This window comes from Acinonyx jubatus, chromosome B3 (genome assembly GCF_027475565.1).
Source record: "Acinonyx jubatus isolate Ajub_Pintada_27869175 chromosome B3, VMU_Ajub_asm_v1.0, whole genome shotgun sequence".
NCBI lineage: Eukaryota > Metazoa > Chordata > Mammalia > Carnivora > Felidae > Acinonyx > Acinonyx jubatus.
The window spans coordinates 51,041,208-51,068,336 of record NC_069386.1 but is presented as its reverse complement, the minus strand read 5'-3'; the positions used below and the strand labels follow the sequence as shown (position 1 = coordinate 51,068,336).

General features: G+C 44.5%; 1 protein-coding gene and 1 pseudogene across 2 annotated transcripts in view; one reads left to right on the top strand and one right to left on the bottom strand.

Annotated features, from left to right (window-relative positions):
• MYO5C (myosin VC) overlaps nt 1-27,129 on the bottom strand; it is a 104,301-nt gene that overhangs the window by 41,543 nt on the left and 35,629 nt on the right. For both annotated transcript variants that reach the window (XM_027067260.2, XM_027067261.2), the window contains 13 exons: nt 23,381-23,462; nt 21,981-22,121; nt 19,851-19,976; nt 13,968-14,051; nt 12,086-12,220; nt 11,564-11,661; nt 9,036-9,122; nt 8,468-8,579; nt 7,209-7,420; nt 4,444-4,609; nt 3,963-4,109; nt 2,406-2,570; nt 1,024-1,117 (listed from right to left, as the gene is read on the bottom strand). In XM_027067260.2, the coding sequence (XP_026923061.1) occupies nt 1,024-1,117; nt 2,406-2,570; nt 3,963-4,109; nt 4,444-4,609; nt 7,209-7,420; nt 8,468-8,579; nt 9,036-9,122; nt 11,564-11,661; nt 12,086-12,220; nt 13,968-14,051; nt 19,851-19,976; nt 21,981-22,121; nt 23,381-23,462 (1,649 nt within the window). The remainder of the gene's footprint in view (nt 1-1,023; nt 1,118-2,405; nt 2,571-3,962; nt 4,110-4,443; nt 4,610-7,208; nt 7,421-8,467; nt 8,580-9,035; nt 9,123-11,563; nt 11,662-12,085; nt 12,221-13,967; nt 14,052-19,850; nt 19,977-21,980; nt 22,122-23,380; nt 23,463-27,129) is intronic.
• On the top strand, nt 9,629-11,326 carry LOC106967249 (glyceraldehyde-3-phosphate dehydrogenase-like; annotated as a pseudogene).

Below are 27,129 nucleotides of genomic sequence, written 5' to 3'. Positions count from 1 at the left end.
CTGTAGCAGGAGGTCACTCCCATCCTGGGCGTCATCTGAACAGCCCTTCCTGCTCTGCTGGCCAGGACTCAGGATGTTTATTTCCTCCTCCTGACATCTGTCTCTCCCACACTCTGACCTGAACCCCCAGGGCACCTGTGCTCCTCCGGCCTGGTGTATCCACAGCCTGCTGGGCCTGAGGTGTGTGCTGGGCGCCCAGGCCTGAACTCCCACTCCCCTGCTGCCCTGTCAGAGCTTACAGAAACAATCCTCTTAAATGGGTGTGGTCATTTAAACCATCTGGTCAGGAGCCCCCAGGTTCCTGTTCCTATCGGGATTTAGCAAGGGCTTGCAATCAGATTTTGAGTTGGAAAGCTATAGATGGACAGAGCTAAGCTGCTCCACATCCCTGAATGAAAGTGATACCGCTGGTTCCAAGGGTCTGACTCTGACAGCCTGGGGGTGATGTGGCTCAAGTGCTTAGCAGGGCCCTTCACTCAGAGCCGGGGCAGTAAGCAGAGGAGGGGGTGCCACTGAGACCAAGTCATTTGGACAGATTTGAAATCTGACTACAGATCCTCGGCCAGCAACAACACTGCTCCGGCATCACCCCGACTGTGCATCTGGATCACCACAAAGGTTTTTAAAAATATAGACAGATGCCTGAACTACCCCGGCCACCACCACTCACAGACACACCCATGCACACACACAGACACCGCCCACCCCCCCATCTTCTGATGGAAAAGCTCCAGGCTTATGGCCCAGCCATCTGTATTTTGCAAATGGCCCAGACGGTTCTGAGACAGGGATTATCGTGCTGTCTGACAAAAGATGGAAATAAAACAGATGCCTCTGTAGGGTAAAGTTACCACAACTTAAATATAGTTATTCCCTGTGAGGCAAAAAATACCCTCATTTCCCTGGGTATACATTGCAGATTCCTGGTTCTGCCTAAAACTCCGTTCACACCCAGTAGTTATTTCCCTAATGACTAGACAGGTGAGCACATGAATGTTCGCATCGAGCCGCCTTGGGCTTTACCTTTCAACTCTTCAGTCTTCTCTCGAAGCTGCAGCTCTGTTTGCTCTTTTTGTATTTCCAGTTCTGAATTATGCTTCTGAAGCTTTGCCAATTTCTAGCGAAGAGAAGAAAAAAAGCTTTTTTGAAAACCTCACTTCCAGTTTTGTCACCACAGCCTTTCTTGGTGAAAAGCTGTATTTTTACTTATTTATCCATCCATCTATCCAGCTCAGCTCCTATCCGTAGAGAACAGCCAGCACCAGCCCAATGCAAGATGCTGTCTGTACTCCACTCACGTGCAAGAGCTCCATGTGACTTCAGGCACTGGCTCTCAACCTGACCCAGCAATGGCTGAAATCAAGGAAAAAGAGCCAAATCCAAGGTCTCCTCAAAGTCAAGAAAGCACCTCCATCCTTTTCTTGAAGCTTCTCGATAGCCAAGGTATTTATGTATTTAATATGATAGAAATAATTTATATATAAAGTGAATCCACACTTTGAGAGTGCTATTACACAGTAAGGATGTGTGATCATGACAGGAACTCTATTATTTTAGCTTCGCCTGGTAAAATATCTGCTGGGCTGACAGCTGGGGCCACTTGGTGCTGAAGGTTGGTGACCGGCAGCGTGGGCAACGGCATCAGTTGGGCGCTGGACCACGGGGAAGGTGCCCTGGGGCTCCAGGCTGCCACAAACCTGGACGCTGTAGAACTTGAGAAAGTATGAGAATGGAGGGTAATAAATACTACCTCTTTAGAAAACAGTAGCTCACACTTGTGCAGAGCTCTATGGTAGGCACTTGGCTAAATTATTTCATCTGGCAATTGTATCATTTCAACAACTCTGGCAGTCCCTTGTTGTTATTCCCATTTTACATATGAGGGAACTAAAGTTCAGAGAGGGTGTAAGGGACTTGCCCAAGGATGCTCAGCCAGATGGCAGCGAAGACAAGATTTGAACCTGGGACGTCCGACTTCTAGCTACTGCTCGTTTCACTGCACTACAGACATGAAAACCTGCTCCAAGCTTTTCATTGCTATTTTGGGGAAGGCATATGCCAGGACACATACCAGATGGGAAAGCGACAGGGACCGACATCATCCTGGAAGAGAGGGAAGCATCTAGCCAGGGCTCCTTCTCTTTAAAGGGGCTTTCATCACTTCATAATAGTTGAAAAAAAGAGGAAACTTTATGTTTTGCTTCTTGAAGTGGGAGCCTCCTCATCTTCCCCCAGACTCTAGGACTCTGATCTCTCTTCTCCTAAAAGCTAGGCATCCTTTGGTAGTGGAAGCCAACAGGAAATCTGATCTGCTCTGCAGAAATCTGCTTTGTTGGAAAATGCTGCACTGTGACCTTTTGCCGGGAAGACTCGCATATATTTCCATAATCGCACCCGGCACAGACCTCTTCCATGGCAGCCTTGTATTTCCTCCCCTTCTCCTCATAATTGTGCCTGTGGGTAGCTGCTCTGTCCAGTTCTGATTCCAGTTTCTGAATCTTCTCCATGTCACCGGCTCGAAGAGCAGCCAGGCTGGTCACTTTCTCCACCAGCCCATGGTTCTCTTTGTTCTAGAGGAAAAAAACAGGAGATGTTTAGGGATTTATCCAAAATGAAGAAGCTGTTCCATTCGTTTCTCACAATCTCTGATGTGGCATCTAACTCCATGATATGTATCACTATGATGGCATGTGTGACCATCTTCACCCCAGTGAAAACAGCAAGGCCGATCTTCTCAGGTAAACTTCCTGAGCTGATGGTGCATTTAGTGTGGGACCAGCCCATTCCTGGAGCTCCAAGACAACCCTAATGCTGTAGGATGAATTGTGTCCCCTGCTGCCCGCTCGCCCCACAACTGTTCACACATTGCAGCCTAATACTCAGCACTTCAGAACGTGACTATATTTAGAGATAGGGTCTTTAGAGACAAAATTAAGGTAAAATGAGGTCATATGGGTGGGCCTGATTCTAGCATGACTGGTGTCCTTTTAGGAAGAGATTAGGACACAGACACACAGAGGGAAGCCGGTGTGAAGACAAAGGGAGAAGGATGCTATCTGCAAGCCAAGGAGAGACAACTCAGCAGAAACCAACTATACCAATACCCTGACCTTGGACTTCCAGCCTCTGTGATGGCAGTCCTAGCAAACGAATACACCTAGAATGGAGTCCGGGCAGCATGGGGACTCGCAGGGGCCCTGCTCCTAGCTGTCACAGCAGCATTTTGCTGTTCTGCACGACCCATGTAACATGCAGGCCTGTCACCCCACAGCACAACGATGAAAGCCACATCAAAACCTCAAGCTGTTTACACATTCATCCCTTCACTAAGGACCCCTATAGCATCGTTTGTGGCTAAGTTTCAAGTTTACCTTAGGAGAATCTCAGGATTATTTGAGACGGGCAGACCAAGGGGTGAGTTTTATAGATCTGGACACTGCATATTCCATAGTCCTTCTCCACTGGCTAAGAACATGGGGATTTTGTTTCCTACCAGTGAGAATGGTATGAGGAATCTCCCCAAACGAGGCAGGGCTGCAGTTAGACCATATAGACCTTTGAGCAAATTAGAAAGTGCCAACTCCCGTGAGCCAACACAGCCCTGAGGGAGCATGGCTTGGCATGCAGACAGCATCTTTGTGCAGATGAAAAAAAGGCACCCCTGCCTCGAGGCAGCACAGCTTTGTACCAGGACACATGGGTTGGCAAAATCAAAGTAAGGCTGGATTTCAGCTCCACTTGCACTGTTGGGCAGCGGCCCTTGTGCAGTGTACAACCTATACAACCACACGTAGCAGCCCTTTACAGTGTACTTCTGTTTTCTAGAGCAGGTGGTCCACATAAACTATTTGAACCTTCTAACACAGGCATAAATCTTAACAGCATTAGCTGAGGAATTGGCCCAGGATAAAATAAATTTGTTAGAAACAGTACGTATGAAAGATACATTTACAAACACCTACCTGATCTTCTAACTTTTTCTGCAAACGCTGGACCCTGTAAGTAAGCTGAATGTTGAGCACAAATCGTCGGATACTCTGGAATCTGCGCCTGGCCAGCCATGCCCGTGCATATTTCTGAAGGATCACAGCCTTGTGCTCCTCCAGCATCTTTGAAACAAGATATTAGGAAACATAAGTTGGCTCTCCAGTGTTTCTCTCACAACTCCTCTAATGTTGAGTGATGCAACTACCAAAATATTTTCACAATGCAAAAGACAAATTTCCTGTAATCAACCCACAGAACCCTATTATACCTAGACCACTGAAACAATAACCAAACCCCACCTATAGCAGACATATGTGAACAGACACTCATATACCAGAACTCCCTGCTCTCTATGAAGGTCTTCATGCAGAAAAAAAGATCTCACTATGACTGGTGAAAAATAACCTGAGCCCTGGGAAATTCATGCCCTAAGAAAGCATGGGGTCTCAGCTGCACCTTCCGATACTTCCTCCTCGCCAAGAGTCCTCGGGTGTAGGCCTGGATGGTGATGGTGGCCACACGAATCAGCTGGTAGAGACTGCGGACAAGATATCCACGACAGTACTTCTGAATGATTATGGCTGCCCATGCTTCTTTTAAGGCTGTTGCGGTAACAGCTTTCCTTGGTTAAAAAGAATGCAGAGTATATCTGTTATCCACAGAGCACTGACTTCTACTGTAGAGCAACATGCTTGCATAGCATTTAAAAAAATATATCTATTTTGAGAGAGAGCGAGGGAGAAAGCAGGGGGAGGGGCAGAGAGAGAGGGAGAGACAGAATCCTAAGCAGGCTCTGCACTATGCACAGAGCCCGATGTGGGGATTGAACTCACGTCATGAGCTCATGATCTGAGCCGAAATGAACAAACACTTAATCCACTGAGCTACCCATGTGCTCCAGCAGTTTGGTTTTTGTTTTTTTTACTGAAGAATATTCGAATGTCTTGCAAATCTACCCATTAAACTCTACAACTCATTTACTCTAACACCCACTGGAAATCAGTCTCATCACGTCTCCTTTTCACCCTGATCTGAGTGTGGACCTGCTCTAGGCCAGAGGAACGACATGGCAACTGTCACATTCTTCACATGCAGGTGGATCCATCCATCATCACTCACATATGTGGAAACAAAACCGGGCTTTCGCACTGCTTATCCATCCTTGTGGGAAATCACGCTAGAGGCTCTAGATCAGGGCAAATTATAGCCTGGGGACCAACTCTGCAGCCTTCCACCTGCTGCTATTGCCAAGTGTTATGGCAATGCAACCACACCTATTATTTGTATATCATTCATGGCTAATAACGGCAGACTTGAATAGTTGAGAGAAACTGCAAGGACCCTAAAGCCTGAAGTAGTTGTGGCTTTAACAGAAAAAGTTTGTCAACTCCTGTCTAAAGGACTAGAAGTGAAGAACAGAGTTCTTACCTTCATAGTTTACAACCTCATGTAGCAGACAGACTTACAAATGGCCAAGTGGGACAAGAGGAAACATAAAATAACTACTAAAAGATCTGTAAAAGAGATTGTACAGAACTATCATTCTGCTTGTGAGTCTGCCCTTGATGGAGAGGTGGGATTTCTGTAGACAGTGAAGGTTGGAAAAGGCATTTCAGGCTAAGGATCAGTGAACACATGGAGGCCTAGCTATGCCTGAAATATTCAGAAAAAGAGAATCTCTCTGAAATTGCTAGAAAATAAGATACATGAAGAAAATTAGCCAGTGAGGTTAGAAAAATAGAAACCATTTGCTATTTAAGCTTATTTATTTATTTTGAGAGAGAGAATGAGCAGGAGAGGGGCAGAGAGTGAGAGAGAGACAGAGAACCCCAAGCAGGCTCCTTGCTGTCAGGACAGAGCCTGACATGGGGCTTGAACCCACAACTGTGAGATCATGACCTGACCGAAATCAAGAGTTGGATGCTTAACCAACTGAGCCACTGAGGCATCCCGTTATTTAAAAATATATTTACTGAATACCTACTCTGGTGTGCAAAAGTATGACCCTGGTTCTCTCAGAGCTTCCATTCTTATGAATGTATCTAGGCCATGGGGGGCCTTGAACACTCATGTCAGAGACTGAATGTAGGAAATAAGGGTCACAGGAGGCATTAAAGGCAAGAGGAGGACAGTGGCTCCATCAGGCCCTGCTTCAGGAGGACACACAGCAGGTAGAGGCTGTGTTGTAGGACCATAAAGCAAGTGGTGGTGAAGGTCAAATCTAGGGCCGGGGTGTGGGAATGGAATGATAGGACAGACACAAGAGGTAAGCAGGGGTAGAGCTGTCAGGCTTTGGTGATTCCTAAACAGAAAGGGAGCATGAGTTGGGGAAGAAGAGAACCCTGGGCTTTCCTGCACTGGAGACTGCTTCTATTGACTGACCCAGGGCAGGGGAGGGAAAGCCTGGCTGTGTATGTAAGATGGTCACCTGAGGTGGGATGGTGAGTCTAGTTTGGAGTGTGTCGAGGCCGTGGTGCTGAGGCCCTGGTGTGCCAATCACGTAAACAGGCCCAGATGCTGCTGGAGGTCAGGCCTCAAGCTCAGGAAGAGGTGAGGTTCAGTGACACGGTCTGACTCTTAAATACTTGCCTTCTCAACTATCCTCACAGCGTGCCAAGGAAGGAGGCAGCACAGACACAGGCAAGCACACACTGTTGTCTGGGAAGAATGCCATCTCACAGGCCAGCCCGGCACAGCCTCGTGGGAGCACTCAGTGAGGGCTGGGATTGGTGGACCTGCCCTCCACTCAGCCATCCCTTGGGAGAGGGCTCTGGGTTTGCTGGCAGAGCCTTGCCATGGATCCCCTAAGGCACGGCCTGCCCCCTCCCCATCTGCAGGGAGGCTGGTCAGTGGTTACTCATGGCATTTACTTAGGGACTTCCCTATGGCCCTGTCTTAGGCATTTTCAATTCCCACAGAAAAAGGGCCCAGTCCCTCTTCCTGGTCTCACTGGGGATTCTGATTTGCTTCAGCAAAACCCTGATTGAAGCTTCCTCTCTTCAGGGTCCTAGTTGTCACCGCTGCCATGGGAACAGTAGGTGGAGTCAGGACTACTTGCCCTAAGGTAGGTAGACTCACGGCTGGCCCCAGGAGGACACCCACACACATCTGCACCCCCCAGGAGAAAGGCCATTTGTCCTTGACAGGTCCCTCCCCCAGCGATGAGCAGTTAGGAGAGTGGGCCACACAATTCCACACCTCTTCCTTGGCTCTGGCCATACCTCACAGTTTGCTGACCCCGGAAGTACTGCTGGATTGTCAGGACAGCTTGTCTTTCTCGGAGAAACTTTTTTCTCTGGAGCCAGCCACGGATGTGCTTTTGTATCACAACACAACTCTGCCTGAGCTTATCCAATCGGAGTTTCTCTAAATAAGCCACTTGTCCTGCTCTGAAGAAAATTTTGGTTTTACCAAACTGGTACTGATTAGAATCCTGGAAGAGAAAAATGATAGAATCACAAATAAATCCTTCAGAGTTTATAGTATTTGGAAAAGATGTTTAAGAGATTCCAAGGTGCCAAAATATTGTTATTTTTGACACACCTGTTCCTTGACATAAAGCAAAAAGATTCTTTTTGTTAAAAAATTTTTTTAACGTATATTTATTTTTGAGAGAGAGAGAAAGAGAGAGAGAGAGAGAGAGAGAGGTGGGAGGAGGGGCAGAGAGAGGAGACACAGAATCCGAAGCAGGTTCCAGGCTCTGAGCTGTCAGCACAGAGCCCAACATGGGGCTCGAACTTGTGAACTGTGAGATCATGACCTGAGCCAAAGTTGGATGCTCAACTGACTGAGCCACCCAGGTGCCCCAAGGCAGAAAACTTCTGATTATGACCTAGAAATTTATACTGTGACTTGTTTAAAGCCACTGGGTGAAGAAACGAACTTGAGGTTCAGGGGTCTGCGTCTGTCTGTGGGGTAGGAGGGCTGTGTGCATGCTTGGTGATTCTTAGGCCATTGGGGAGCTTCGGCTTCTCATATGTGGTTTCTACAATAGAGCAGAGCCTGGAAAGGTCTGGTTTCTGTCTGTATTTTGGTTTGTCTTCACCACCTCCTTTCCTGGCCATAGTAACTCTGTCCCCACTTCTTTTCTATCAAACTCACTGCCAGAGCAATGACCTAAGTCCACACGGACTGCCATGTTTGGGAACCTCCTGGTGTAGTGGCAGGCTCAGTTGACTGTGTAATATAAGCCAGACCCATCGAAGTTCCTTAAATTGTGGGAGGTCAGAGTATGATAGGAGGACTCTGGGGGAGGTCAGGGTTCAAGCCTGGGTCTGTAATGGTGACTCCTACTCTCAGGAGATGATGTCCCTGTGAGTGTGTCTGCTCTGATCTCCTTAGCACTCAAATGCTTGGGCATATTTTCTTTCATCTTTGGCATTCATGACAACACAGTCATGGGACAGGTGGGTAGGGAAACACATTTGGGAGATGGGCATCGGGTAAGAGCCCATGATTCCAGGAGCTGAGCAAGACTGACCTGGATGAGCCTGTGTAAAACCACCTTGCACACCTCCTTTTTATCACTGAACGAAAGCTCCTGCTTGGTCATGAGCACACCATAGCGACTGTAGAACTCAATGTATGTCCACCTGCAAAGTCAAAGAAGATCTGAGGAGGTGTGGCTGCGAGGAAACATGGCATGTCTGTGGATCCCACTGCTGCTGGGGTGGCAGTGAGGGTAGATGGGAGTCTGTTCTGAACTTTGACCTTTGACCTCACTCTGAACACAGCGGACCAGGAGTGGTTTTTTTGCCAATACTCTACTCTGATGATTATGCTCTCCTCCCCCTCCATCTCCTCCTCTCAGGAGCAATGGGGAGGCAGGAGGTGATGTTCACTAGCAGTGAAAACAGGTGATGGGATGATGGTGGCCCCTGACCAGTACATGGCTGCCAGGGGCCCCCTCTGGCCTTCCCAGGGAAGAGTGGGAATATCTTGGGGCATCTTATGCAAGTACCTGACAAAAAACATGGCAGCCTCTCCCTCGGTTCTCAGCAGACCTGAAGGTTGGCATTTTCCCCCCAAAACAAGGAGAGACAACCCACCTGGAAGGGTAGCTCTGTGCACTAATGCGAATTGTTTCTAAAACACCGCAGGCTCGCAGCTGCTGAACAATCCTTTTAGAGTCGAATCTTAAAGAAGAAGATTTCAATATGTGTTAAGCTGTCATGATGGACAAATATGCCCATGAGCAGTTCAGCAGACCTGCCTGGACTGTGAGCCCTGAGGAGCGGGGTCTGCCTCTGTGATCCCCATGCAGGGCACCCAGCAGCTACTTAATGGACACCTGCCAGAGGACAAATGAAAACAGCAACTCTGTGAGAGTTCAGGAAGCTGTACTGAGGTCACAGAGAAAGGAGTGCTGGATTATGATGGTGGAAATGGAAAAGGTCTCATGGGGGAAGTGGCCTTTGGTTCAGCTTCGAATGACAACCAGTGTGGAAGAAATATTTCCACTCACCGCATTCAAATGCCCATTTGCTGTTTGAATTCCCTTTACAGGGTACCCTCTGGCTGAGGTTGGACCCTTTGGTGGCCCACGGACACATACACCACCTCCATGGACAGTGCATGCCCCTCAGACACATCTTAGGTCTAGTCAGTTGAAAGAGACTCTACAATGTTCACTCCTAGGTCTGGGGTTTTCCTGGGGGGGGGGCCCAGAGAACAAGTCTAATATCTCATGCCATATTTGAGGAAGAAACCTCTGTTCCTCTACAGAATTTCTTTCAAAAAACAAATTCTTTTCTTTCTTATTGAGGTATAACTGACATGCAGCATTCTAGTAGTGTCAGGTGCACAGCATAATGACTCGGCATTTGTAATATATTGTGAAACAATCAAAAGAAGTCTAGATCACATTCATCATGGCACATAGTTACAGCAGTTTTTTTTTCTTGTGACAAGGACTCTTAAGATCTATTCTCTTAGCAACTTTCAAACATGCAGCACAATATTATTAACTGTAGTCACCATGCCATATACAAATTCTTCTTGTAATCAAGGAGACATTCTGGCTTTCTCTGCTGCATCAACTTCAGTTGTAGACTATTCTTTCAAATCTATCCCCTTTGCTTCACCCTGGAGACAAGGTGGTTTAGCCATAACAGAGAGCTTATGCTAGTTAACAGTATATGTAAAGGATGGTACTGTTCTGAATCATTAAAAAAACAGCAACAGGCTCTCTGCTCCTCCTCATTCAAAAGACAGCAGCATCTTCTGCTGAACTTCCAGCTGTGTCCCTGAGACACGATGGTGAAGGTTGGAGTAAATGGATTTGGCAGTATTGGACACCTGGTCACCAGGGCTGCTTTTAACCCTGGCAAAGTGGATATGGTTGTCATCAATGACCTCTTCACTGACCTCAACTACATGGTCTACATGTTCCAGTATGATTCCACCCACAGCAAATTTCACGGCACAGTCAAGGCTGAGAATGGGAAAGCTGTCATCAATGGAAAGCCCATCTCCATCTTGTAGCAGCAAGATTCCACCAAAGTCAAATGGGGCAATGCTGGCGCTGAGTATGTTTTGGAGTCCATTGGGGTCTTCATTACTATGGAGAAGACTGGGGCTCACGTGAAGGGTGGGGCCAAGAGGGTCATCATCTCTGCCCCTCCTGCTGATGCCCATGTTTGTGATGGGCATGAACCACAAAAAGTATGACAACTCCCTCAAGATTGTCAGCAATGCCTCCTGCACCACCAACTGCTTGGCCCATCTGGCCAAGGTTATCCATGACAACTTTGGCATCATGGAGGGACTCATGACCACAGTCCATGACACCCAGAAGATGGTGGATGTCCCCTTTGGGAAGCTGTGGCATGATCACCAAGGGGCCGCCCAGAATATCATTTCTGCTTCTACTGGTGCTGCCAAAGCTGTGGGCAAGGTCATCCCTGAGCTGAGTGGGCAGCTCACTGGCACAGCCTTCCATGCTCCAACTCCATTGTGTCTGTTGTGGATATGACCTGCTGCCTGGAGAAAGGTGCCAAATATGCTGACACCAAAAAGGTGGTGAAACAGGCATCAGAGGGCCCCCTCAAGGGCATCCTGGACTTCATTGACGACCAGGTTGTCTCTGCAACTTTAACAGTTACACCCACCCATTCACCTTTGATGCTGGGGTTGACATTGTTCTCAATGACCACTTTGTCAAGCTCATTTTCTGATATGACAATGAATTTGGCTATAGCAATTGGGTGGAAGACCTTATGGTGCACGTCACTTCCAAGGAGTAAGAGCCCTCTGGATCGCCAGCCCCAGAAAATGCAGAAAGAAGAGAAAGACCTTCAGCTGGTGGGGAGTCCTTGCCTCAACTCATCCCCAAACACACTGAGAATCTCCCAACCTACACAGTTTCCATCCCAGAGCCCCCAGAGGAAGGGAGGGGCTTGGGAAGCCCTACCTTATCATGTTCCATCACTAAAGTATACTGTACTTAGCCAAAAAACAAAACAAAACAAAACAAAAAACCAGAAACAGTAAAGTTCAAGAGAATTATAAGCAAATTCTCCAACATTGTGACAGAAATGGCCTCAGTGTTTTCCCTCTCCTGCATAGAAGCACTTACTCGAAGGGTAATTTTTCATCATTTGGCTTGATGCATCGGACATAGTGGGGTGTGGTTGCATTGAGGGTTTCCATGAGCAAGTACAGAGAGCTGCGGAACTAGGAAACAAGGTCAGAGAACAAATATGCTGAAATTTGATACTCATATCAAGGAAAACAAAAGGGCCAACCTTAGTAAATTAAGAAGAAGAGTTAGCTTCATGCATTAACATCTATTATGAAAGGTTTTAATCTGTGACTGTGAGTATTAGCATGTCCTATGTTCTGGACAGAATTCTGCTCTAACCAATTCTCCCAAATAGCAAGAACTTAGTAAATCATGTTATTGGGCACGTGGTTTTCTCAGGCCTGTGCGGTCTTGGAGGCTGAGGGATGATGACAATGAGCTGTGACTTTTCTTTGCATTTATGTATATACTAGATGTGAACCAGGTCAGTGCCCATGTCCAGGCCTGGAATGTGGGCCCCACCACTGCCTGGCTCCCTGTGGGGCCTGGCCCCATCCTCAGGTACTTTCTGTGTACCTTGCTCCCCACTGTGGTCCGGAACTGCTTGTTGTTTGGCTTGATGACTGGCTTTGCAGATTTAACTGTGATCGCTGAACCGAAAGGGGAAGGAGGAACTGGATTTTCTTGAAAAAAGCTGGCACAGAGATGAAACTGGAAGGAACAAAGGGGATTTCAATGTCCAAAGGTGTTCACGCATAGTCAGCAGGTGATACAAACCTCATAAATGGTCATAAGAACCCCATGTAAAATGAGGTTAGCGGTCTCCACCAATCTCTACAGCCTAATCTGAATCCCACAAGAGGACACTCCTCCCCCTGGATGATGCATAATTTCTTTCCAGGAATCTAAGCAGAGAGGCAATCCGTGCAAATGTCTATATGTCATATTTATATTCCATATATATATTAGATATATATTAAATGTCTGTATGGACATTTACACAGTGGAGACATTTACTAGCCCTACCTCTGTGCCTTGGCTCATGCTGTTTCAACACCTGGACTCTCCTCCTTCCTACCTCATATTCTCATCCCTGAAAATCCAAACTCTACCCATTACTCAAGGTTCTATGAAAATATTTTCTAGCTCTACCCCATTCACTTGCTTCGATTAAGTTTAAAACAAAGGTAAAAAAAAAATTGTGCCCTGACTCAAATTAATTTCAATTTCTTCTACATAAAAAAAATCTTTCACTTATGAGTGTCTTCTAAGATATTCATTACTTTCTACCATGCATCAATGATTTCTTTAAATGTCTTATCTTCTTAGAGCAAAACTCATTTTTTTTTCTTTTAAATCAAACACTGACAATCTCCTTTGGGGGAGAATCACTGCCTAATACATCCTTGTATGCTCCAGCTGCAAAACCCGTGGATCTGTACTTCCCACGCCTCTGAGAGCTTTCGTGCTCAGCAGAGAGACCCATCTGTGCTTTGATGTGATCTGCATTCACCTTCCAGACCGGACCCCAGGGTATGCTTGGGGATGAGTAAGCAATTGGTGAATTAAATGAACTAATTTTGTACACAAGATGCAGGCCATTTCCATATTGAATTCTCTATCGTAAATCGGTTTTAATAACTGAAGTTGTCATGCCTGCGACTTCTATATGATTGTTAGTGGAAGTGCTCATGCTTATGTGGGAAACTGTCAAAATACCTGAATATGAACAAAGGCTTAGGGATCTTTCAAAAGAAGAAAAATAAATACGATCTAAACTGTTCACAAAATGAAGGCTTGTGTATGGAATATTCTTATTCTCAACTATTAATAAGGAAATGTTCAAAGGGGAAAAGGAAAACCCAGAAGTCATTCCTTTGGTGACCTACTCCTCACATAGAACTGTGGATTTGAGGAGCCTGCACATCTGAGCCAGCATTCCCTTCCCAGGTCACCCTCTCTCTGTCTTGCCCTGGTTTCTTTCATGTGCTTAGCACTACGTGCCATTGCTACTTATGTGGTTAGGGTATGTCATTCCCTCTAGAATAGTGAGATTCATGAGGGCATGCATCCTGGCTGCCTTGCTCACTGCTATAACCAGAATCTAGGGCCAGTGCTTGGCACATGGTAGATGCTATATACATATTTGTGAAAGAATGAATAAAATGTAAACTGTGGTCTTTTAACTGGTTATAGTAGCTATCCTTCCTCTCTGGCATCTGCATATTTGATTTCTGATATTGCACCTAGTGGAGATTTGTCTGCAAGCTGTCAGAAGCTTGGTACATGTTTTAGTCCCAATTCCAAAATAGTTATTTTTTCTAAGCATGAGCTACAGTTTGCCACTGCAAGACAGTACACATAACCACACACTTCTTACTCTTTCCTGATACACATATAGATCCATTTCAAGTTATATAATGAATAACATTAATTACCATCGTAGGACCTTACAAACCTTGCTTGCTCTCAAGATTTCAACCAGCATATCATATACGGTATCTCTGTTCTTCTCAAGAAAACCTTCACATTTATATTCTACCTGTGCAGAGAAAGGATTTAATTATTGCCAAAGAAGCAAAAGCAGACAGCATCTAAGACCAAAGAGTTTTTCTCTTTTTCTAAGAATGAATAATGAAGGCACTAAAAAAGCAATCTTCTAAAAACAGATTCTGTTTCTGTTTATCACAGAAACTCTATCATATAAAACTTCGGAAGCTGGGAATATGTCACTTGCTGGAAAGAGCCAGGCTCTCTCACTGCCTTGATTTCTAACTTGTCACTGATCATTCTGTATTCTTCTACCAGTTCCCTCTAGCCACAGGTGACCAGTCATTCCCTGCAATGTCTGAAGTTAATACACACACAGGTCTAAGAAGACCAGGCTTAAGGTTCACTCTGCCTTAGGAGGAAAAAAAAGCCATCAGGAGGAAAAAAGCTCAGTGTTGTCCTTTGGGTTCAAACCAAAATACTATCCTAAATCAGCATTAATATAGTAGAAAGTAAGATTTGTCTGACCACAAAACTTTCAAAGGCCACCAAAGCCCTTGGGGTCAGGTTAGAGTGGGTAAATGTTCACATTGCCTGAATTTGGCTTAGAAAAAGTCTCCACATGGCCCTTCCTGATCCTTAAGGCTTCCTGAATCTCTCAAACAATAACATATCCAGGGTGGGTGCTTAAAAATTCAAACTCCAATAGTTTATGCCTCTAGAGTACATAGTTTATAATGTAATATCTACTTGTCATAAATTTTCATAAATTATAAAATATCTTTAAAAATCAACATATGGAAATCTGTGGGATTTCTATACACCAAAATGAAGCAGCAGAAAGAGAAATCAAGGAATCAATCCCATTTACAATTGCACCAAAACCCATAAAATACCTAGGAATAAACCTAACCAAGAGGTAAAACATCTATATGCTGAAAACTATAGAAAGCTTATGAAAGAAACTGAAGAAGACACAAAAAAATGGAAAAACATTCCATGCTCATGGATTGGAATAACAAGTATCGTTAAAATGTCGATACTACCCAAAGCAGTCTACATATTCAATGCAATCCCTATCAAAATAACACCAGCATTCTTCACAGAACAAACAATCCTAAAATTTGTATGGAACCAGAAAAGACATTGAATAGCCAAAGCTGGAGGCATCATAATTCTTGACTTCAAGCTGTATTACAAAGCTGTAATCATCGAGACAGTATGGTACTGGCACAAAACCAGGCACATAGATCAGTGGAACAGAGTAGAGAAGCCAGAAATGGACCCACAAACATACGGCCAAGTAATCTTTGACAAAGCAGGAAGGAATATCCAATGGAAAAAAGACAGTCTCTTAAGCAAATGGTGCTAGGAAAACTGGACAGCGACATGTAGAAAAATGAACATGGACCACTTTCTTACACCACACACAAAAATAATCTCAAAATGGATGAAAGACCTAAATATAAGACAGGAAACCATCAAAATCCTCAAGGAGAAAGCAGGCAACAACCTCTTTGACCTCAGACACAGCAACTTCTTACTAGACATGTCTCCCAAGGCAAGGGAAACAAAAGAAAAAATGAATTACTGGGACCTCATCAAGATAAAAAGCTTCTGCACGGCGAAGGAAGCAATCAACAAAACTAAAAGGCAACCAGTGGAATGGGAGAAGACATTTTCAAATGACATATCGGATAAAGGGTTAGTATTCAAAATCTATAAAGAACTTATCAAATTCAACACCCAAAGAACAAATAATCTAGTGAAGAAACGGGCAAAAGACATGAATAGACACTTTTCCCAAGAAGACATCCAGATGGCTAGCAGACATATGAAAAGATGTTCAACATCACTCATCATCAGGGAAATACAAATCAAAACCACAATGAGATACCCCCTTACACCTGTCAGAGTGACTAAAATTAACAATTCAGGACACACTAGATATAGAGAAAGGGGAACCCTTTTGCACTGCTGGTGGGAATGCAAACTGGTACAGCTATTCTGGAAAACAGTATGGAGGTTCCTCAAAAAATTAAAAACAGAAGTACCTTACAACCCAGCAACTGCACTACTAGGTATTTATCCAAAGGATATAAAAATGCTGATTGAAAGGGGGCACATACACCCCAATGTTTATAGCAGTGTTAATGACAATAGTGAAAGTATGGAAAGAGCCTAAATGACCATCGATAGATGAATGTCTAAAGATGTGGTATGTATGCATATATATATACATAAACACTATAATATTAGTGATCAAAAAGAATGAAATCTTAACCATTTGCAACAACATGGATGGAACTAGAGTGTATTATGCTAAGTGAAATATGTCAGCGAAAGATAAATATCATGTGACTTCACTCATATGTGGAATTTAAGAAATATGCTGTAAGTGGGATGTTGAAGTCCCCTACTATTATGGTATTATTATCAATGAGTTTCTTTATGTTTGTGATCAACTGGCTTATATATTTAGGTGCATCATGTTGGGGGCATAAATGTTTATAATTGTTACATCTTCTTGGTGGATAGACCCCTTAATTATGATATAATGCCCTTCTTCATCTCTTGTTACAGTCTTTATTTTAAAATGTAGATTGTGTGATATAAGTATGGCTACTCTGGCTTTCTTTTGGTGACTATTAGCATGATAGATGGTTCTCCATTCCCTTACTTTCAATCTGAAGGTATCTTTAGGTCTAAAATGGGTCTTGTTTAGGTCTAGATGGATCTTGTTTTCTTATCCATTCTATTTATGCTATGTTTTTTGATTGGAGAGTTTAACCCATTGACATTTAGAGTGAGTACTGAAAGATATGAATTTATTGCCATCGTGCTGCCTGTAGAGTTGGAGTTTCTGGTGGTGTTCTCTGGTCCTTTCTAGTTTTTGTTGCTTTTTTGGTTTTGTTTTGTCTTTTATCCCTTCAGAGAGTCCCCCTTAAAATTTCTTGCAGGCCAGGTTTAGTGGTCACAGACTCCTTTAGTTTTAGTTTGTCTGGGAAACTCTTTATCTCTCCTTCTATTTTGAATGACAGTCTTGCTGGATATATAATTCTTAGCTGCATATTTTTCTGATTCAGCACACTGAATATATCCTGCCACTTCTTTCTGGCCTGCCAAGTTTTTGTGGATAGGTCTGCTGTGAACCTCATCTGTCTTCCCTTATAGGTTAAGGACTTTTTTCCCTTGCTGCTTTCATAATTCTTTCCTTGTCAGTGTATTTTGTGAATTTGACTATATTATGCCTTGTTAATGGTTGGTTTTTGTTGAATTTAGTGGGAGCTCTTTGTGCTTCCTGGATTTTGATGTCTGTGTCTTTCTCCAGGTTAGGAAAGTTTTCCGCTATGATTTGCTCAGATAAACCTTCTACCCCTTTTTTCTCTCTCTTCATCTTCTGGGACTCCTATGATTCGGATGTTTTTCTTTTTTAATGAGTCACTGAGTTCTCTAATTTTTTTAAATGTTTTTATTTTTGAGAGAGACAGAGTGTGAGTTGGGGAGGGGCAGAGAGAGAGGGAAACACAGAATCTGAAGTGGACTCCAGGTTCTGAGCTGTCAGCACAGAGCCCAATGCGAGGCTTGAACTTGTGAACTACAAGATCATGACCTGAGCTGAAGTCAGACACTTAACTGAGCCACTCAGGCAACCCCCTAGCTGTAATTTCTTCCTGCTCTTTCTTTTGGGGTGAATTGCTTCGTTTTGTCACTTTGGAAGATGAAAAAGAGTTAATAAAATAAAAAATTAAAATTAAAAAAATTAAAAACAACACAAAAAATCAAATAAAGGAATCTAGATCCTAGGTGTATTTGGGTCTGGTTGTTGAAAGAAGTTGGATAGACTAGAGAGAAAAGGGAAAGAAAAAGAAGAGAAAAAAAGGATGAAGAAAATGTTCAAAAAATTTTAAAAAGTCCCAATAAAACAGAATAAAATGAAATGAAGAAAATAAAATAGAATTTAAAATTTTACAAAAAAATAAAAAATATAGTAAAAAAGGTTTTAAATATTTTTTTAAAAAATAGAAAAGAAATTTTTTCTCTTTCTGTATCCAAGAATAAGAAAAGAAAGAAAAAAACTCAAATAGATGGACCAGCAAACATAATGAAATTACATCCAGTTTCCTCTAGAAGTCAAACTCTGAAGCATTTTATAGTGTGTACACTAAACAGGCAGAGAGACTTGAGGTCATCCTCTAGGGATTGGTTGGTGCAGTTGGATGGAGCTTGATGTAACAGCTCCGTTCTCTACTAGGTGGCACTGCTTAGTTTATCGGGGTGGATTGGTGTGGCACAGAGCACTTGTATGCAGATGCATGAGAGAGGTGAAAATGGCGTCACCCAGCTTCCCAGTCTCTGGCACCAGAACTCTGAGCTCTCACTGACCAGCAATCAAGCACCCCTCCTTTGTCTCTGGCTTCTGTCCACTCCCCACTTCTACACTGTCTGTGTCCAAGCTGTCAGCCTGCCAGATGGCACTTCCCTCATGAATTATATCTCAATGGGGCTGTGTTACCAAACCCCTCACTTCTAAGAGCCCTGTGGCTTTGACTTGCTCCAACCCTCTGGGGAAGGGTCTTGCTGGGCAATGACCAGGTGCTGGCTTGCCCCCCAGGAATGTTCATGCGGTCATGCTGTTGCACAGTTTCAGAGATTGTGGCCAGGTGTCTGCCTGCCCCAGAAAAAGTTCATGGGATAGCACAGCAGCTGAGGTTCAGAGATTATGGCAAAACACAACACACAACCAATGCCAGGTTTCACCTCACTCTGGTGTCTTTGTTCCAATACCAGCAAACATGGCTGTTCTCTGGGGTCTGCTGGGACCTTTGCCTGTGGGGACACTACAGCCTCTACCAAATGCCCTCCTAGCAGGGGAACACCTTCTCCCTGTGTGGTCCACGGAGCCCTTGGACCTCCCTGTCTGCTTCTGGGGATTCGCCCTTCCCATCAGAGCACCACCACATATTGACTCTGCTCTACCTTGTTTCCAGAGTACTAATGGTATTGAAACGCTCTCCTTTCCCTTTCTCCCTTTCTGGTTCAGTCACTTGTGGGTGTTTCCACTCTTTTTCTTTCTCTCCAGCTACTTTCGGGGGAGTGCTTTTCCTGGACTCTCCCCCATTTTCTCAGTCCTCTCTCTGCAAAAACAGTTCCCTACCCTCCACGGCTTCTCTCTTCCCAATTGATCTCTCCATGCTGTGTACCCGCCAAGTTCTGTGGCTCAAGTTATACAGATTGTTGGGTTAATCCTCACATCAATTTTCTAGGTGTACAAAATGGTTTGGTGCTGATCTAGCAGCATTTCAGTGACGAGAGAAGCCAAGAGCTTCCATGCTGCTCTGCCATCTTGGCCCCTCTCCCACTATATCAATTTTGTCTTTTTATTAAGGTACATTTGTTTCATAAAACATAGATCTATAAAGAAGAAAATAAAGACCACACAGAAAACACAACATCTTCAGCCAACCTATGTTACCACTGTAATAAATATAACTGAATAACAAAGGAAAATCTCAAAAAAATATATAGCTTTCATTATAGAAAACAATTATGCTGCCTTGATTTTGAGAACTTTATAGAGGAAATAAACTGATAAGAGACTAATGAATTCACAGGAAATCCAAAATCAGAAATGAGGTCCACTAGCACCACATTCATGTTTAAGGCAGTACCGTTGAAACTCATATTTTGCGATAAAAACAAACAAAGACTGTTAAACACACACGCATGTATTCTTCATCACAGCTATATGCCGTGTGACTTGAATCTGATCAGAAAAGTTTCTGGCCTGCCTGCTGCCACCAGGGAACAGCTCCAGCACAGACAGCATTGCTCCAGACTTTCATTGTACCTTATCAGCAAAGTGCTGGATGATAAAGGATGTATTTGACATTCTGGGCTTTTCAAACAAAGCGTTCTTGTTGACAAAATTATTGTATAGCTTTTGAAGCCAGTTTTCATCAGTTCCATGTGGTAACTGCAAGACAAAAGCAAACCAAATAGTAAGTAAGACAACTGGAGATGAAAGGTTAAGAAGCACAAAAAAGCACTAATTCTGATAAATCAAGTGAGCTGGAACCCCAGAGTGAGATGCTTAGATCTGCAGCTGATTTTTATTATTTTTAATGTTTATTTATTTGGGGGAGAGAGACAGACAGTGTGTGTGTGTGTGTGTGTGTGTGTGTGTGTGTGTGTGCGTGTGTGTGTATGTGTAGGGATGGGCAAAGAGAGAGAGGAAGATACAGAATCCAAAGCTGGTTCCAGGCTCTGAGCTGTCAGCACAGAGCCTGATGCGGGGCTCAAACTCACCAACTGTGAGACCATGACCTGAGTCAAAATCAGATACTTAACCGACTGAGCCACCCAGGTGCCCCTCCTTTTTCTTTATTTTTTAAAATTATTTTATTATTTCTTTATTTTTTATTTTATTTATTTTTTAAATGCTTATTTATTTACTTTGAGTGAGAGAGAAAGAGAGGGAAGGAGAACATGAGTGGGGGAGGGGAAAAGAGAGGAGAGAGAGAATCCCAAGCAGGCCCCACACTGTCAGCAGAGCCAGATGTGGGGCACGATGCCATGAACGATGAGAGGAACATGAGCCGAAATCAAGAGTCAGACGCCTAACTGACTGAGCCATCCCAGGTGCCCCTATGGTTCCTTTTTATAAAGCAACTCTAGGCATACATCTGTCCTTGATCTTAACAATCTTTAGGGTGCCATTTAAATAGATATATCCATGTCCCTTTAGACAAACAAAATGTTATAAACTAGAAGGAAATGGACCTATGACTCAAGAATGAAGAAATTTATTTTTGCAAATTTGGCAGTATTCCTATTACTTCTTCTCAGAGAAGTCTAAAGGTAAGGTTCAGGGGACAAATAGCATGGGTTCCATTACATGAATGTGACTTTTATTCTCCATTGAATGGGGAAAGACTGGCACCTAAATATAGTCCTCCCCACTTTGCCCAATCTCAGAAAAATAGATTTTCTTTTTGTTTTACTGCTTAACTAATAACTACCTACTGAAACAAAGCTTAGTTGCAAAACTTGTTCTTGATGCTGGTGATTCGCAAATGATCAATTTGAAGCCAGTTTTCAATCCAAACTTAGTGAAGTTAATATCCCATTGTGCCCAAACGACTCCTGCATGCTTCTTCGTGACATTGGTCACCTAGGGAATGTCTGTGTAGAGTAGGTACAAGTATTTCCTGGAGGCTACCTTGGCCTATGCACCCTACCCTCATTAGATCATTCCGGAATGCTTTGACCTGATGCCAGCCCTTTAAGTCTTCTGTCACTGTGGTACCAGATAGGATAATTCATGAGTAAAACCATGGAATCAACAATTCTGGGGAGAAAATGCCAGTAACTCTTCAACAGTATGTTTTTTTTATTTGGTAGAAATAAATCTCTGGAGAGGAAACTAAATCTATGTTTAAGCATCATAATACAATCTTTAAACCAAAAACAAAATACTGCCCTGGGGATTATTTGTCCCTGAGGTCCCATGAGGAACATTGCTAGGCTGCCCCACTGTTAAGTTGCTCCTCCCAGAAGGACATAACAACAGTAGAACGCTTCTTTCAAATTATATGATGTTGATTTTTCAGCTACACCTCCAAATGGATGACTCACAAGAATGAGGAAACAAAAGAAAACTCAATTCTTGTTAGTCATTAACAAGTGGCATGAAGTCACCTGCCATTTTCCGGTCCATTCTACATACCCCTAGGTGCTCAAAGGGCTCCCCCTTGCTGGACATGGCCTGAGAGGTTGTGCGTGTTACCCAATGGTGGGCTACACATGCTGAGGGTGAGGCTCACCCGGCCCTCTGCTGTTCCTGCTACAGACTCCTGTCCCAGCATTAATACTCAACCAAATGGGTAACACATCTGAAATTTAAATGTACATTTAAAAATCCATTTTGTAATATTCTCATTTGTTACCACTTGGAAGTTGAAAAAAAAATTTAAGTTACCAAGCATTCTTCATCCAGTAGCTCCAAAATGCCCATTTTTGCTTCAATCAAGTCAATAACTGGTTGGTTGTCATAAAAATCTATCAGAGTCCAAGGGATATCTTCCTTCATATATTCTTCTTGTTCAAGTTTAAAGACATGCTGGAAATCCAGAAGTTAATAGAGAAAATAAAACAAAACATTAAAGTGTGCTTCCAAAGTCTAGGACATAAGCATCTGGAAAATACAGACACCCGACTGGTTTGCAGTATTTAAGGAAGACCCTGAGGTACAGGCAGCCCTCCTTATCCATGATCAACGTTGTCAAGTTCCTAACGTGAGTCTAGCTGTCATCCTCCCACCTGGTCTGAGTGGAACCCCACATGCTGTTTACTCAACACCCAGCATACTCAGGGTGGTCCTGCAACCCCTCCCTGCTCATAGCATTGCTGGTATCCAAGAAAGAGGCAGCCTCTCTGGCCGGTGGGAGCCAGCCTGCTCGCAAATGCTGGCTGTGGGGCCAGTGTGAGAAGCCAACAACATGGAGAGCTTTGTTCACTCCTTGTTCAGGCCCTAAAGGTATCAGGGAGGCTTCCCAGAGGACAGGCTCAGGCTCATCCTGGCTACAGGTGGGGGGAGTGGAGGGGCAGTGAGGAGAGGAAGCCCAATAGGAAGCTGAGAAACAAATGACTCTCAAACAGACCAGAGAGAGCACAGTAGTGAGGGGACTAAGGGGAATGCAAAGAATGGTGGGGTGACTTCAAGTGAGCTACGTAGCATATCTACCTGGAATAAACCTTACTTGTAGTTATTAAATGTTAAACTTCCAGGGAATCCTTGAGAAAATACAAATTTGCAAGGGGATGAAATTCAACGGTATACATGGATTTATTCCAAAGTGAGGAAATGGAAAGAAAAGAAACATTTAATGAGTATGAGTCAGTGTTAGGTATTCTCCTTACAACATTACACAGGCAGAGACTACTGACCCAGTTTTAAAAAAGAGGAAACTGAGGCTCTGAGCCCAAGGTCCCAAAGGAAGAACGTGAGAGAGCTGAGATTCAAACCATCTCAGCTCTCAGGACAGGAGCAGGTGGGTTACAGCACCGAGAGGGGCAGGTACAAGGATAAAGAGGCTTGCAGGGCCGTGGAAACTAACTAAATTATTCAGTCTAGCTGCACAGAGGGTCTGTGACCAAGCATGGGAAGCGATGAACTGAAGCTGAGCAGCTGGCCAGGGGCCTAGAAAAACAGGAAAAGGGATGGGCAAGTATGATTTCAAGATATGGCCACAAGGTGGTGCAGTGACCCAGCGTGTGGCTCCTTCACTACTCTGGAGATGTGAGGAGAGAGAGGCTCTTTGGCTCGCATGCAGGGTTGAGAAGTAGGCAGAAAAGAAAGAAGGCAGAAAAGTCACCTACCAGGTTAAACTGCTGTTGCAGCTTTTCATTAGCGTAATTGATGCAAAACTGTTCAAAGCTGTTCACATCAAAGGTTTCAAAACTGAAATATGGTTTAAACAAGTTAAAACATTTCTTGAAGGGCACACACATTTGTTTATAGCTCAGTATTTTTTGACGAACTTCACAGTTTAGAAGTTTGCTATGTTTTCTGCAAATTTTAAATATGCCTCACAGCTTTTGGTTTTAATATCCTGGCAGGTTACAAATCATCTTTTTCCAAGCTGCCTCTCCAAGGAATCTGGTGTGTACAAGGCACCAACCCTGAAGCAGGCCTTCCAGAAGGCTGGTCACAAGAGGATGCATCATTTGATTCACACAACAGCACTGACACCCAATTATCTTCTCTTTGTCGATGAGGAAATGGGACTCTGAGAGATTAAGAAAGGTGCCTGAGGTCACGCAGCGACTATGAGCCTGCCTGACTACAAGGCCCATGCTTTCAGGTCAAAGGCAATGCTGTTTCCTGTTCGCTCACTCTTTGTTGCACAGCTGCCTCCTCAAGGCCTGGCTTCATAGTTCTTGGAGGACAAGGGCGAGGTCATTCGATGGCCCACAGCCCAGCAGACCCCATCGGGTCTACTTTTAGACTTTAAATACTTATCTCTGGAGTTGCAAGCTCAAGACTGGAGAGGAGGCAGGCGGTGACAGAAACAGGGAGCAGGCTGGAGACAGCACTACAGTGAGCCTTACCGCAGGCTACCACAAGCAGGCTGTCCTGCGGCGGCAGCTGCAACTCCGTTCCATCTGCCGTGACCATGATTAACGCAGGTCTGCATGCCAGACGGCTCGACTCACAAGAGAAGCTGAAAATCTGGACTCACATGTGAATTCTCTCACCCTGTAAGTGGTGATGTGGGCTGGACAAAACACAGCACCGACTTTTGCCTCCCAGCCAGGTGAACGCTTCTGCCAGGAGCGCTCCTGCACTGCAGGTATGAGGGTCAGGGCCTATGACCTCACTTAACCCTAACACTGCCCTATGTGCAGGACCAGCAAGACCCACCGTTACACCTGAGGGCCAGAGGCCAAAGCAGCGAGTAGTGCCAGACATGCAATTTGACCCCAGCTCTTAGTGCCTCCAAAGCCTTGGTTCTTAATTGCTTTAATTCTGAGTGGTTCCTGCCAACTCCAAACACAGGTTCCCTGGGAACCTCACCTGACTGAGCTAGTTTGGCTCAGGTTAGAATTCCAGGGTAGGTTGAGGGCCTGGATTGCACTCTGGACAGCTTCAGGGTGATCAGGGCAGGAGCAGAACCCACACAGCTCTTGATGATCCCATTCCACATACACCCTCAGAAGCCCAGGGCCGGTCTGGACACGGTAGAGAGACCAGCGCTAGGCCAGGGGGAGAGTCCAAAGGGCCTTGTTATGCTCCTCAGCCCAGAGCCAGGGCCAAAAGCAAGGCTTTCTAGAGCAGGGATGGAATATCAAATATTATTATTTTCCTGCCCTTTTGCCTACTCTCTCTCCCCAAAATGGGCCCTCAGATCTAAAGTTCAAAAGCCATGGGAAGACCTAAATCTATGACTTAAAATGCCAGAAGCACATCAGCTACAACATTTCACATTTAAATGATGCTTATGGTTCTTAAGGTGACTTCACAATTTCTTCCATTTGGCCTTCAGAATAGCCCTATGAGAGAGGTCCCATCTTACAGATGCAGAAACTGAGGTTTAGAGAGGTCTTGGACTCTCTCAGGGCCACACAACTGGTTTGCTGCCATGCTTGCTCCCAGGGTTCTGCCTCCTAGCCCCAGGCCCTTCCCACTCTGGATCCAGAGCACATAGACCAACCCCAGCATATAGCTCCAGACCCCAGCCTGACTGGCTGGGGAACCACAAGTCTTCATGTTGTTCTCAGCAGACACCTCCAGACTCACAGCTTTTCAGCGCTGCTAACTTTTACTTTGGGGCTGCTGTATTTCCAGGTGGAATTGAGCCCCGTTCCCTCAAAGGCTGCATGGTGTGCATGAGCAAGGGCTGATCCACATGAGCTTACCAGATGGAGAAAGTAGTGAAAGGATCCACCCCAGGCGGCAGCACTGTTACTTAGAAAAGAGCTTATTCCTTTCTTTTTTTTTTTTTTAGAAGGCACCATTAATTCATGGATGGCAGCAAGTACGCTACTTTTAGAATTTCTGAAGAGGAACTTAATTTTTAAATTTTAATTTAAAGTATACTCTAACAAGTTCTTATAAATTTATAGTTACTCCTGTCTCTGATTTGCTCACTGAACCAAAACTTCAAATTCCTTATGATAGTGGTCTTCGTGGATCTGACTGCTGCCTGCCAGCCATTCTCCTCCACACCGAGGTTCGTACTCAGCTGCCCTCCTCCCCCCACCCCCAAACCTCCAGCACATCCATCTGCTCATTTGCTTACTCCCATCACAAGAACCCTCTCAATCTCTAATAACCTGCCTGCCTCCTCCACTAAGATTAAATCCCAAGAGGACAAGGGCCATGTCCCTATTCCATTCACCAATCACACACGTGATTGTGTTGGATAAATGGAATAATATATCCTAAAGGACAATTTATTTTTAACACATTAAAAAACACAGAAGAGAGATTACTGTAACAATCATGTATTTACACCACAATGAAAGAGACCATTGTTAAATAAGACTATTAGTTTTTAAAAGCCTACTTAGGTTGAGGCACCTGGGTGGCTTAGACGGTGAAGCATCTGACTCTTGATTTTGGCTCAGGTCATGATCTTTCAGTTTGTGAGACTGAGCCTTAAGTTGGTCTCTGCCCTGACAGCACAGAGCCTGCTTGGGATTCTCTCCCTCCCTCTCTCTGCCCCTCCCCTACCCCTCTCCCTATCTCAAATAAAAAACATTAAAAAAAAAAAACACTTTAAAAGTCTACTTAGATTTTTACTGGCTGCTCAAATCCTCTTTTTAGAACAAGACAAGGTAAATCATTTATTAGACCATCCCAGTGATGTATCAGTATTTTAGAACTGTTGACATATGCTATTAATTGGGAGTCACATGCATTAACTCAGAATCTAAATTAAACAAAGTAACTCCCTTGAGGCATTGTCTCACATTAAACTATGGGAAAGTGGTTTCTCTGTACCTGGGTAAAAGTTCAACAGCATCATGGCCCATCTGCTTCCTCCCTCCTCCAGCAGGCTGGGGTAGGGGTGCCTAGAGCTGGGCTCTCCTCTTTGTATGGGAAAGAGAGGTTGGGCTGCTTCTCACAGGGTGTGGGGGAACACTCCCCAAGCCAGGTGGGATACTCTGTGATGCCTCAAATGGAATAATCTGCCCCTTCCCACATGGAGAAACCAGGATTGGTCCTGGGAGGGGTGAGGCATTGGGTATTTAAGGCCAGGTGTTGACAAACAGAAGCCTGAGTTCCACCAACCCTCAGAGCCTGCTCCCACGCTGGTCTGTCCTCACTTACTCACACTCTGGGGACTCTGTGGGCATCTCGAGCATGTGTTCGGCCTGGGATTTAGAAAAGGAAGACTGGGCAAAGAGGAGGAAAAGCGCCTCCAGTGTGGTGGGAACTTGGTCCCCAACAGTATTAGAAGAGCTGGAGAAGGGCTGGGGTCCAACAACAAGAGGATTCTGGTGTGAGAAGCTGGCTGGTCAAAAGCCTGGGTTTGGGTCAACCTAGGACCCTGTGAACATGAGCAAGGTCCAGAACGTCTGGCATGTCATTTTGCCCCTTTGAAATGGGAAAGGTGTGTCAG